We start from the raw sequence: 12240 nt of genomic DNA, 5'->3' as shown, positions 1-12240 counted from the left end.
TTCTGTCGGGTGGAAACCTTGTACGTCCAAAGCCGTTACTTTTCAGGAAATGGAAAAAAAAAAGAACCCGTTTTCCAGTGGATCCAATCCAATGTCATTATTAACAAGCTTTTGTGAATACTTTTGATCTGTTCAATCTTTATAAAAAAAAGACAGATAGATCACTTTCACTTAATTTTTCTTCACAATTAGCAGACGGATCACTTTCACTTAATTTTTCTTCACAATTAGCAGAAAGACGATCTACACACTCATGCGATGCGTCAAGGGCTTTTACCTTTTTGTGATACTAGTATGACAAAGGTAATTAATTTATGAAGAAAAAAATAACTATGTAAATAATGTTTCTGCTCGACAACAATGATATACAGTACAGTATATATTACACAAAGAAAAAGCAAGAAAGTAGACATACAGTCAGTTGATGAAATAAACCAAAACTAGAGCTTTATACAAACTGTTCCTACATACCAGGTTCCATCTCTGATGGTTTATTTTGAGTCCAGGAGATTCCATATAATGTCCAAACCTTCCCACTACCTTGCACAGGAGTTGTCATCATGGCTGGCATCTCCTTGGACGTCTGCTGGAGTGCATTGGTTTCTTGTGATTCCTGTAAAATGTTAGTTTTATCTAAGGATTGATCTTAGTCTGACCCCTATCCTTTGAGCGGTCCGGCACGGTGGTACGTGCCATGAGCTCGCAGGGTCACTGGGATTCGCAAGCCCGTCCACCACGACAAGGTGTCAATCCATCGGACGAGACCCGATTTAGCCATAGCCAATTCCAAATAGTCCCCAAGTGTCCTTCAGTCCCTGTTGCTTGACACCACCACCTCCATAGCTGGGGAGGTATAACTACTGAGTGCATCATCTCATACACTTGCCAGTAGCTTCTGCAGTGCAGCAAAAAAGACGGTCACTTGATCCATAGCCAGCTTCCCACCCCAATTTTAAGTTGCTCTGGGTTAAGAGCGTCTGCTAAATGCATCAATTGTAAATTGTCTAAACACGGCCAATTGTGTTTAGTTTGATGGAGCACCAGGCCAAGCTGGAGGCATCAGTTACTGCTGGGTGTTAAACCCAGAGTTCTACTGCGTGATGGGAGAGCGTGTTTACCTCTACCACATCCAGGTGCCCCATAGACAGACTGACATCAAACACCTTTAACTTAACCTTAAACACCACAAAATGACTTTTTCTATTGATTACTCACACCATGGAGACTTTAGTTCAATATTTTTTTGTAGGTCACATTCCTAACAAAAAATGGATTATAGTCGGGAATCAATGGAGGTAAATTTACTATAATCAAATTATTGTCTTTAAAAAACAATATTATTGAACTCAAGTTTCCATAGTGTGAGTAATCAATAGAAAAAATAAAGACAAACACCTTTAACAATCCATCAATATGACACATTTTTTTTGTTTTTCCCCATTTTAGACAGATCACGAGCAATTTTATACAGAAAGAGAAGAATTAAATTCTACCACAATGCACTGAGGGCAGTCAGGGAACCACACAGTACGACAGTATCGTTTACCAAAAAAAGAGAACAGACATATGTACACAAGCTAACTAAGAACGCCCACGATGCTACAGCCTAGGTTGTTAGCTTGTACATTACATCTACTCTACTACATCTACCCACTAGAAAGCGGCAACAGTTATTTGATTTTCAAACATATACAAGTCATTGAGAAGTTTTAAATGCAACTTATTTCCGGTTGTGGAAAAAGTACTCAAATGTACTCAAAAGTAAAAGTACTATTACAAGTAAAAGGTGTTTAAATGTTACTCAAGTAAAAGTACAAAAGTATTGGCATCAAAATATACTTAAGTACCAAAAGTGCTACAAGTGTATGAAAATAGCAGATCTACAACTAAGCTAATAACGCCACATGATGCTACAGGTTGTTAGCTTGTAGATCTTTTTCCACACTACATGCTAAATGCTAATGCTAAATGCTAACAGTAAAATGCTAATGCTAACACCAACCGCCACACAAGGTTGCACTTATAACGAGCCTGCAGACACTTAATTTCTTAGAAATTCAAACGTAAACAAACCGTCGAGAAGTTTTAAACAACTCTTTCAATATATTAAAATGACATTCCCCTTAGTTTTTGTTATGTAACACATACGTCGAACATGTTCGTTGTTACCGTACTGTCATCTTTGCTTGTCATTGTCAAGCTAGCCTTGTTTATCGATAAACAAGCTAACTATTTTGACTAACATTGCCAGATGACCGCAACGGTAACATATCATGACATGTCCACGTTTGTAGCTTCTAAACTTTAAACTAACTCATGCTACAGTCAAAAGGATCAATAAAGAGACATTTTAAATAGCATACATATATACCCAAACCTCTACACGAGCATTAGAAAATAAAATATAAGTTGACATACTCACCTTGCAGGAGAAAAGCTGGTTGATGAAAAGCCTCCACATTCAAGTTCCTCCCTAAATGGGTGCTTAAACAACACATACGTCTGTCTGATTCACAGTCTAAGAAGACGTGCCTTCTTGCTTCTGCTGCCGATGGCATCGACAACATCAGCCTCCCGCTTCTCCGGTGTAGCCTCCTTCTTCGCCGGTGTGGTCGCCTCCTCCTCGTCTTCCAGGACGAACCGCCTCCTCACCTTGTCCCCGGGGAAGGTGACGAACACCGACAGCATCATCGACCCGTCCAGCCGGTAGACGGACACTCTCCACTGTCGGTGCAGCACCCGACCTCCCTGCTCCCAGGTGGTCTCCACAGCAGACGTGACTCTCGGTAGCCGCTGTCCGTCCAGCACCAAGAGGTCGTACTCGCTCCTGGAGTTCCACCTGTTCAAACAGAAGGAAGATGTTAGCATCTCGGGGTGGGGTGGAGTGACCAGGGTGCCGGAGAAGACCTGGAAGAGAACGGTGTTAGTCGTGGCCATCACCCGGGGTGGGTTTGGCTGCCACCACGACCGTGAGGGGTTAGCCGGCCGGTTGCACCCACAACAAAGGTTAGTGGAGCTGCAGACTGGAGGAACACGGAACACCGGTTGGTACTTCTTCGGAGGCCTGAGCAGCTGCTTGTCGACCAGGCTGAGGGAGGAAGCAGAAAGGTCAGTTAACGTCGGACGGACACGACGGTACAGCTCCGCGACGCACGCCGTGACGGCCTCCATGTCGACGCGGGTGAGACGTTGGTTCCTAAGATTCTCAACGTGAACGTTAATCAATCCTGGACGCCTCCTGGAGTTCCTCCCGAAGGAGTACTCCCACTGGATGTGGTACAGCTCCATGCTACCCTAAGGAGAAGAGAGAGAAAGAAAGAGACAGAGAGCGCTGAAGAGAGAACGAGAGGGAGAGCTGTCGGAGATGGAGCTCAGACACCTGTTAAGAGAAATACAGATCAGTTAATTATGCAAAAAATCAAACAATTCTGGTAATCTCTGGTGTGCTGGTAGCAGGCAGTCGCTGTGAAAGCAAGTAGTCGCTGGTAGTAGTTGCTGTAAAAGCAAGTAGTCGCTGTTAAGCGCAGGGTAGATGTTTGATTCTGTGAAGTCTCAAAGCATCTGAGCGAGCGAGCGTACGTTGTCGCTGAAGATTTTAAGCCTGCCGAGTTCGACTGCTGACCAATCAGCTACCAGAGTTCTCTGTGAGCTGACGTCACTCTGGTAGCTGATTGGTCAGCTGGCCGCGCGTCGCCGCGAGCCGCTTTTTTCAAATGTCGCACTCGCATCCATGCTCGCATCGCGAGAGTGCAAGTTCAAACGTGATAACGTTGTCGCGAAACAAACAATTTGATTTGGTGTGTTTATTTTTAACTGCAATTATTAAGATGATATTTGTTTTAATTATGTGCCACATACGTTTAGAGTAGAAAATATGAATTATTGAAACAACACTAATTTATTTTCATTACCTGTGTCAACAACAACCACCATGACAGTTTATGTGACAGCCAGGGGTCCTAGTGCCCTCCAGTCCTGTGTATTGTTTACGTTCCTCGACAAGGCCGTTCTGCATTCTCCACTGTAAGTAAGTTGGCCAACTAAAGACTATACATTAATTGTCTTTTTTGTTCTGCAAATTTGTTGGACTGGTGCAAATGTGCAGAAATGTATTAATGTGTTTGTGCAACGTTAAGTGAATTGACAAGTGAATGCAGTGCACTAGAGTCTAGATCCAAGGCTATGACGGAACCTAAAGTAGATTTAAATGTAGGTTTAGCCATAAATCATAACTCTTGTAGAGACGTTTACTCTCAACGTCCCAATATAAGCAATCTCTACAAGAGTTATGATTTATGGCTTTGTAGATTAATTCATCTAGAATCTAGAAGACTATCATATATGTTTTTTATCGAGTCTGACTTTTACTTTCATATCTATATCTTTAATAAATGCCAACATCGATCAAATAGCCTACATCCATGATAGTCTTGATCCAAGGCTAGCTAAAAACCATTGGTTCTCAAATATTTTAATTTCACGGACCCCCACCCCCAGCACAGAGAGTGTACAAATCTGCAACCAATGGAACCCTTAATAGGCCTATGCTTTTGCAGTTAATTGTGTGCACTGTTGATCCTTTTGGCCAATGGTTCTCAAAGTGGGGTCTGGGATCCCCCAGGGGTCATTCAGGTATGTCCCAGCCCCAGGTGTGGCCAGCTAAAATAGTAGGTCTAATAGTTTGGAACCAAATGGAACTCTACACAGGTCTGTAACTCTGAGATTTGAGTTATCTGGCCTGATACCAAACTGGTTTGGTTTTGTAAATTGTTCGCAATCTGACTGAACAATATTGTATTTAGAGTTTTGGTCCTATTATTGCTCATGCTGTCCGAATATGGAAACATACAGAAGAAATATTGAAATGGGAGAACCCATGGCACAAGAATACACAAATATTCAGAAATAATCTGTTACTTATAGGTCATAAACCCATTGCATTTCATCAATAGCTAAATGTGGCTTTAACATTCCAGACATTATGAGCAATGATGGACTTTCAAGTTTAATTTGCCTGGTTTTTGATTTTTCTTTTAGTTGCGCACTGCAGTGCGTACATAATAAAGTGCCCTGGAAGGATAACCTTTCTAAACATCCAGTAGGAAATGGTTACTTTCAATATCCCCAATGGTTTTGTCTCTCATGTTTATGGAGAGCTACAACAAGTGTTGAATACATGGGGATTACAGCAATATGGATAGAGAAAGAAGATAGCAGGGCCGGGCGCTACTGGTATCCCTCAAACCACCGGTGCTGCTCATGAAAGGGAATACAATTAGCAAAAAAGGAAAAATGTGCCACAGAGGCACAAAAATCCTGGTCCAGGCACTCAGGTGGATTCAGAAATAAAAAGTTGTTATTTGGGCAACAGGCTAGAACATTAAAAAACACCTAGCCTTTCGGCAAACACCTTCTCAGGGTGTTGTATATGGAATATAGATTTGAAAGAACATGGACATATATGGAAGAGAGGGTGGAACAACTTTGCCGTAACTTCCCGCAATAAAATTACAATCATCAGATGGTTCACTATACATTGATATACAGATTTGATTTAACTCCAAGGAAATGTTGTCAACTTATCAATCCCTTATGCACTTTGTGTTCATTTAAAACCATGGGCACATATAATATATGCACATGTTTTGAGAATGTCCCAGAGTATAAATGTTCTGGTCAGTGCATTTTCAGATTTGGTTGAGGTTCCATGTTTTCCTCAGATTTTGTTATTACATGGTGATTCCACACTCTCCTTACCAATCACAAAAAAATGGAAACTAGACACAAATAAATAAACTATACAAATTTGGTCACAAAATGAATACCAAACTGGGAGTTATTACAAGGGCCTGTTATCTCATAAACCACCTATAATCTCAGCCAATCTGTGTGACTCTCAATTTCTTTCTGTTTAGGTTTTACTCAGGGTTTACTCATATTTTCTCTTAACTCTTTCATGACAATTTTTGTTTTTATTGGTCTTAATGTTCTCAATGTTTTGTGTGCTAATGCTTTGTGCCTTGGGGTTTTTCCCATAGCTCACCTGATGCAGTGATGGGCTCAGGAGCAGCCACTCTTCACTCTAAGGCCCCTGTTACATGAGGACGATTTCATTTGGGTTTCCCTTTGAGGGAGAGGGCATATAGAGCATTGTCCACAAACTGGGTGCCAATACAAGAGAAGTGATTGTGGGAGTTTAGATTGGGTCACAATGGGCCTTTATCTGAAAACTACTACTTGGAACAGTGAGGAGTATTATTTCGATTTTTTTGGAGAAGGATGAGAAGTGCAGGCTACAGATAAAACATTTTAATCTAGGCCACATTAAACACTTATACTGTAATATCTCCAAGCCCGCAACAGTGATACAAGCTGTAGCTTATGTATTTGCTATTTTCACTACTGGAAAAATACATGATTTTCAAGCTGGTGTCCTTATTTTAGGCATAGTTCATAGACACATAGGCATGTCACTATAGTGAAATCTTTAAAATCGTAAAAATATATTTTAGATTTTAAGATTTCACATTGTGACATGCCCAAAATAAGGACACCAGCTTGAAAATGGTAGTTTCCTTCAACACTCCGTTCTCTGGAAACACTAGAACTCAAGCTTTGGGTGGTATGATAAGATACAAGCAGCAAGGTGGTACAATCAGTTTCCATCCTGAAGATGGTGGTAGAGAGTTCCATGTTCTCTTGAATATAAAAACTCTGCTTTCAAAGGAACTGTCCATGATTTGGGGAATTTGAGGTTAGATAACCATGAATTAAATCATTTAGTTAGACCCATTGAGAGTGACCAACATATAGTTAAAAAACAAAATGTAAAAAAACAAATACTTTACCAATAGACTCCATACCATGGAGATTACAATAAGCTTAATTAAATAATGTAGGTACAACTGCTGGCAATAGGAACACTCTTACAGATAATTGTGACATTACGTACACAAAACTTCACAAAAAACGTACATATACCAACTACCCCGGCCTATAGTCATGGTTTGAGTCATGGTTTCCTCCGCAAATACATAGGCTAGGTCCGTTTTCTTTTTTCTTTTTTTTGATAAATATGGAACTTATGACTGTTTCACTGCTGCCATGCTTGTACCATATCTTACAACCTTGGCTCTGTGGAATTCGGTGCAAAGCACCCACAAGGCCATGCCACTGTCTGGTGGAATCGAGAACTCCCTGCCGTATCAACTGTGGCCCCAAAACAACAGTCTGACTGCCTTTGTGAAAATATACCAGGCCGACCCCCCACGTGTTTTTGATGGATTTGGCAACCTCGTCATATTAGCAGGAACCTATGAACTTGTCCCACGCCTAACTGTCATACTGTGTTATTTTATACGAATGTCTGACCACCATCTTGTCAGAGAGAGCATGAACCATTGAACCATTATTCTGTACTGAGGAATCTCATTCCTCTCTCAGCACAGTAAAATCTAAATATACATTTTGATTCATTCTCGTGTCTTATTTTCATTTCTCTGAGAATGAGACTCGAGTCTGTTGTTGTTTAGAAATGTATTTATCAAAGGCATGCTGGTAAGACTTCCTCCTGCCACTAACCACCTTACAACCCCCTACCACATCTGACAGCTTGGCCAACACAGACCAATGGTCCTTTATCTCAAAGCCTTGGTGAAAACCCTTTCCTCTGGGTGCATGGGGGTTGGGGGCTGAGCGGGAGTTCAAACACCCACGCCCGGGCCCCCCACACAAAGTCCTCTTCGAGTTATTTAGGCCCCTTTCTGGCAGACCATGCACTTCTCTCAGGTCTCTCATGTAGCTGTGCAAACTCAAAGTAATACATAGGCTACTGCTCTAGCTCCCCCTTAAGCATTGATCAGACTGCAGGCAAATCCGATTTATGCTATTTTCGATGCAGAACTAAGTGTAAATCAATCATTTGGCCGGAGTAATAGATTGACTTTTATCAACTGAAATTTAAGTTTCCCATATCGAGTAGATCTCTCATTGGTTCTTTGTTCAATTGTAACTACAGCAGCCTATGTAATAAACCTACACAGAATATAATGCTAATTTCGTGCAAATTTGTCTTAAAGCGCAAGATTTTGCACAGATGTAGCCCAGGGCTTGCTCTAATGATTTAACTAGGACGCCCGAGCCGACGACCTTCGGGGTCGCCACAGTGGCTCCCTTGGAGTTGCCTTGGACATTTTCTTCGTTCCCACCTCACCCCAACACTGTTTTTTTTACACCTTGGAATGGAACTAGAATTGTCCCATTGACTTTCTATACAGGAGGAAAATACCCAGAAAAACATTTTTTTGACTGATTAGCACAAGAAAAAACCCTAAGGCCTCCGACTAACATGAATGCTCACCCATACATGCATCGTTTTCTGAAGCCATTTCTAGCCCAATGAATGTTTTTTGTGCAAAACAAATGCCTGCAATGGATTCAGCATCATGACAAACCCCAAGTTAGACCCCTCAGATCCTACTTAAATACCCAGAAAAAAAAAGAATTCTGGGTATTTTCCTCCTGTATAGAAAGTCAATGGGATTTAGCGCCCTAGCTAAATCATTAGAGCAAGCCCTGGGCTACATCTGTGCAAAGAGTTGCGCTTTAAGACAAATCTGCACGAAATGAGCATTTGCTCCCCAAAAATCCCCACACTAAGAAACATTGTAACAAAAACAAAACTAGGTGTGTGTGTGTGTGTGTGTGTGTGTGTGTGTGTGTGTGTGTGTGTGTGTGTGTGTGCGTGCGTGCGTGCGTGCGTGCGTGCGTGCGTGCGTGCGTGCGTGCGTGCGTGCGTGCGTGCGTGCGTGCGTGCGCGTGTGTGAGAGAGAGTGAGTAGCCTATGAAAGAGGCAGGGAGAGAGGGAGAGATGGAGAACGAGAAACAGGGACAGAGAGAGAACCGTCTTTGTTGTTCAGTGACACTATAGTGTTTTCTGTTCATCAGGGTTTTCAATGGATTCGTTTTAAAGATTCAACACGAGAGGAAGACTGCAGAGTCAGAGTCATATTTCGACCGAAGAATGAAATCACAGTGAAGACACTGTCTCTTTAAACTCCTCCTGTGCACACACTCACAACCAGGAAGAACTCCTCCGTTCAGTGTGTTGCCAGCCAGACGGTCGGCAGTAGAATGGCACAGCAAGGAGTTCAACTGGACCAGGAGCAATTCTGCTGCTCCATCTGTCTGCATCTACTGAACGATCCCGTGACCGTTCCCTGTGGACACAACTACTGCAGCGGGTGCATCGAGGCGTTCTGGACCCAGGGTGACCAGAGAGGGACAAACAGCTGTCCACAATGCAGACAGACCTTCATCCCAAGGCCTGTTCTGAAGAAAAACAACATGTTGGCCGAGGTGGTGGACAGACTGAGGGAGACGGCCGGACTCCAAGCTGTTCCCGCTGATTCCTGCCACGACGATGCTGGACCTGGAGATGTGGCGTGCGACGTCTGCACCGGGAGGAAACTGAAAGCCGTGAAGGCTTGTCTGCAGTGTCTGGCCTCTTACTGTGACGCCCACCTCCAGCCTCACTATCACTCTCCCACCTTTAAGAAGCACAAGCTGGTCCAAGCCCCCGCCGAGCTCCGGGAGAGCATTTGCTCTCGTCACGACGAGGCGAAGAAGATCTACTGCTGCACCGACCAGCAGTGCATCTGCTATCTGTGCTCCATGGAAGACCACAAAGGTCACGATACGGTTCCGGCTGCGACGGAACGTGCCGAGAAACAGAAGGAGCTCGATGCGAGTCAGCAGAGCATCCAGCAGAAGATCCAGGAGAGAGAGAAGGATGCGAAAGTGCTTCACCAGGAGGTGAGGTCTATCGATAACTCTGCCGACAGAGCGGTGGAGGACAGTGACTCTATCTTCACTGAGCTCATCTCTTCCATCTTGAGAAGACGATCTGAGGTGAGGGATCTGATCAGAGACCGGCAGAGACTTGAAGTTAATCGGGTGGAAGAACCGAGGAAGCGTGTGAAGCAGGAGCTCACCGAACTGAGGAGGAGACATGGTGAGATGGAACAGCTCTTACACACAGAGGATCACATCCATTTTTTACACCGGTACAGTTCCCTCTCAATGGCCACCAGTGAACCTTCACACACGACAGTCAGCAGCCATGTCCGCCCTCTGCGCTACTTTGAAGATGTGGCCGTAGCTGTTTCAAAGGTCAGGGATAGACTGAAAGACATTCTTGAAGAGGAAGGAACAAACATTTCAAAGACAGTGAACAGAGTGGAGGTTTTGCTGTCAACGCCATCGGAGCCCAGGACCAGAGCTGATTTCTTACAATATTCACGTACAATCACCCTGGATCCAAACACCGCAAATCAATACCTGACTCTGTCTAAAGAGAACAGGTATGCAACGGTGCTGAAGAAAAAACGATCACATCGTCAACACCCAGAGAGATTCATTGGATGGTGTCAGGTTCTGTGCAGAGAGGGTCTGACTGGACGCAGCTACTGGGAAGTGGAGTGGAGTGGAGATGTGTATATAGCAGTCTCGTATAAAGATATCAGTAGAAAGGGGAACCGTGATGACTGTGTGTTTGGATCCAATGACAAATCGTGGTGTTTACATTGCTGCAAAGCAGGTTATGATTTCATACACAGAGACGTGGTGACTAAAATCCCGGGCCGGGTGTCATCCAGAGTGGGACTGTACCTGGATCACAGCACAGGTGCTCTGTCCTTCTACGGTGTCTGTGACACCAACATGACTCTGCTCCACAGAGTCCGCACCACATTCACACACACCCTCTATCCTGGATTTAGGCTTCTGTCAACGTATGGAGACACTGTTGAGGTGTGTGACCTCAAATAGGTCAGACTTGGTGATCATCTCTTATTATGACTCCAGATGGTCATCCATCTCATCTCACTCCATTTCAACGTTTTTTCCTCCTCCAACATGTTCTGTTCTGTGACGGCAGGCAGCAGTAATGTTGATGCAAAATCCTGCCACTCTTTGAACATTCTTTTATTTTGTAAAAGCATATGAATGAATTACATGTTTGTGTTTGACAGCATGTGCCTTTTCTTTATTCTTTTGTCACTGTTCTTTAACCTCTTGTGTTACTAATATCTTGTTATGGTTAGTTGACCAAAGTCTGACACCAAGGCCTGGACTATCGAGGCCTTGTGAAAGAACAACCTCTCCCTGCTGTATCAACTGTCTGGAGCCTGTCCCTAAACAATGAGAATTGTTTTGGTTTATTGGTTGCTGGGGAAAGCTGGTGTCTTGCAGACACTAGAAGGACATCTTTTACCCCCATGGATGAGGGTTAGAGTCGGGTGTCGAAAAGATGACATGTAACAGCGACACGCTCCCGGATTACAAGGAACTCTTTGCCACGTATATGGACCCCACTTGTGGAATAAGTGACAGCGTCTTGTCATTCTCAGAAACAACCTATGAACTGGTTAAACGTCATCCATGGACTGACCATACATATATAATATGTCAAAACATCATTTGTCAGCGAGAGCACAAACTATTGAACCATTATTTCTGTACTGTTACTGTCTGACTCTCTCTGCACAGTAAAATCTAAATATGCATTTTGATTCATTCTCGTCTTTTTGTCTCATATGGGAATAAAAAACGAGGAGTTGTTCTTTACAGAATTCATCCATTAGTTACTTTGTGTTTGTATTGCTCTAACTGTCCTGGGGACTGGATCACTTTTGTGAAACACATGTACACAGGTTGTGTACATGTGTTTCACAAAGTGATCCAGTCGTACAGTACTGTCTGTAGCCTACAACTTACAGCTGTGGCAACATCGCAGGCAGTGAGATTCTTGTACATTGAGCTTCCTCAAGAATATGGATGAAAATACAAATGCAAATAAGATGATTCAAAATAGGATGAAGTACATTTAGATAAAATTGTAATGCAAAATATAGCAACACATTACGTATAAGGTATATGTTTGATGATGAGTTTGATGTGATTTGTAGTGGATTTAAGGCAGAGTAGTAGACCTCTGAATAAATGAGAATTTCCCCAAACACAGTTCAATGATCATGGTTCATGGTTATTCTATTGTAACAAACTATGTATTCATGCTGACAGTAACAGTGTAACTACACTAGATGTTTGTGTGCATGTGTATTCTTTTGCTATTTTCGTCCGACATTTCTGTCCAAATGTGTGTGTGTGTGTGTGTGTGTGTGTGTGTGTGTGTGTGTGTGTGTGTGTGTGTGTGTGTGTGTGTGTGTGTGTGTGTGCTTG

At 43.0% G+C, this 12240-nt stretch overlaps 1 protein-coding gene across 1 annotated transcript; it reads left to right on the top strand.

The window, feature by feature from the left end:
- Positions 1-9132: 9132 nt before the first annotated feature.
- Positions 9133-10827, top strand: LOC308295421 (tripartite motif-containing protein 16-like; the record flags this gene model as incomplete). The annotated part of the gene is made up of 1 exon (XM_080738475.1): positions 9133-10827. One exon carries the CDS (start codon positions 9133-9135, stop codon positions 10825-10827), a length of 1695 nt encoding a protein of 564 aa, XP_080594601.1.
- Between the last annotated feature and the right edge of the window lie 1413 nt (positions 10828-12240).

The sequence above is a fragment of the Nannobrachium achirus genome (assembly GCF_963921795.1).
Source record: "Nannobrachium achirus genome assembly, chromosome: 12".
NCBI classification, from domain to species: domain Eukaryota; kingdom Metazoa; phylum Chordata; class Actinopteri; order Myctophiformes; family Myctophidae; genus Nannobrachium; species Nannobrachium achirus.
The sequence above is the reverse complement of the archived record's forward strand: the minus strand, read 5'-3'. Positions and strand labels throughout refer to the sequence as shown.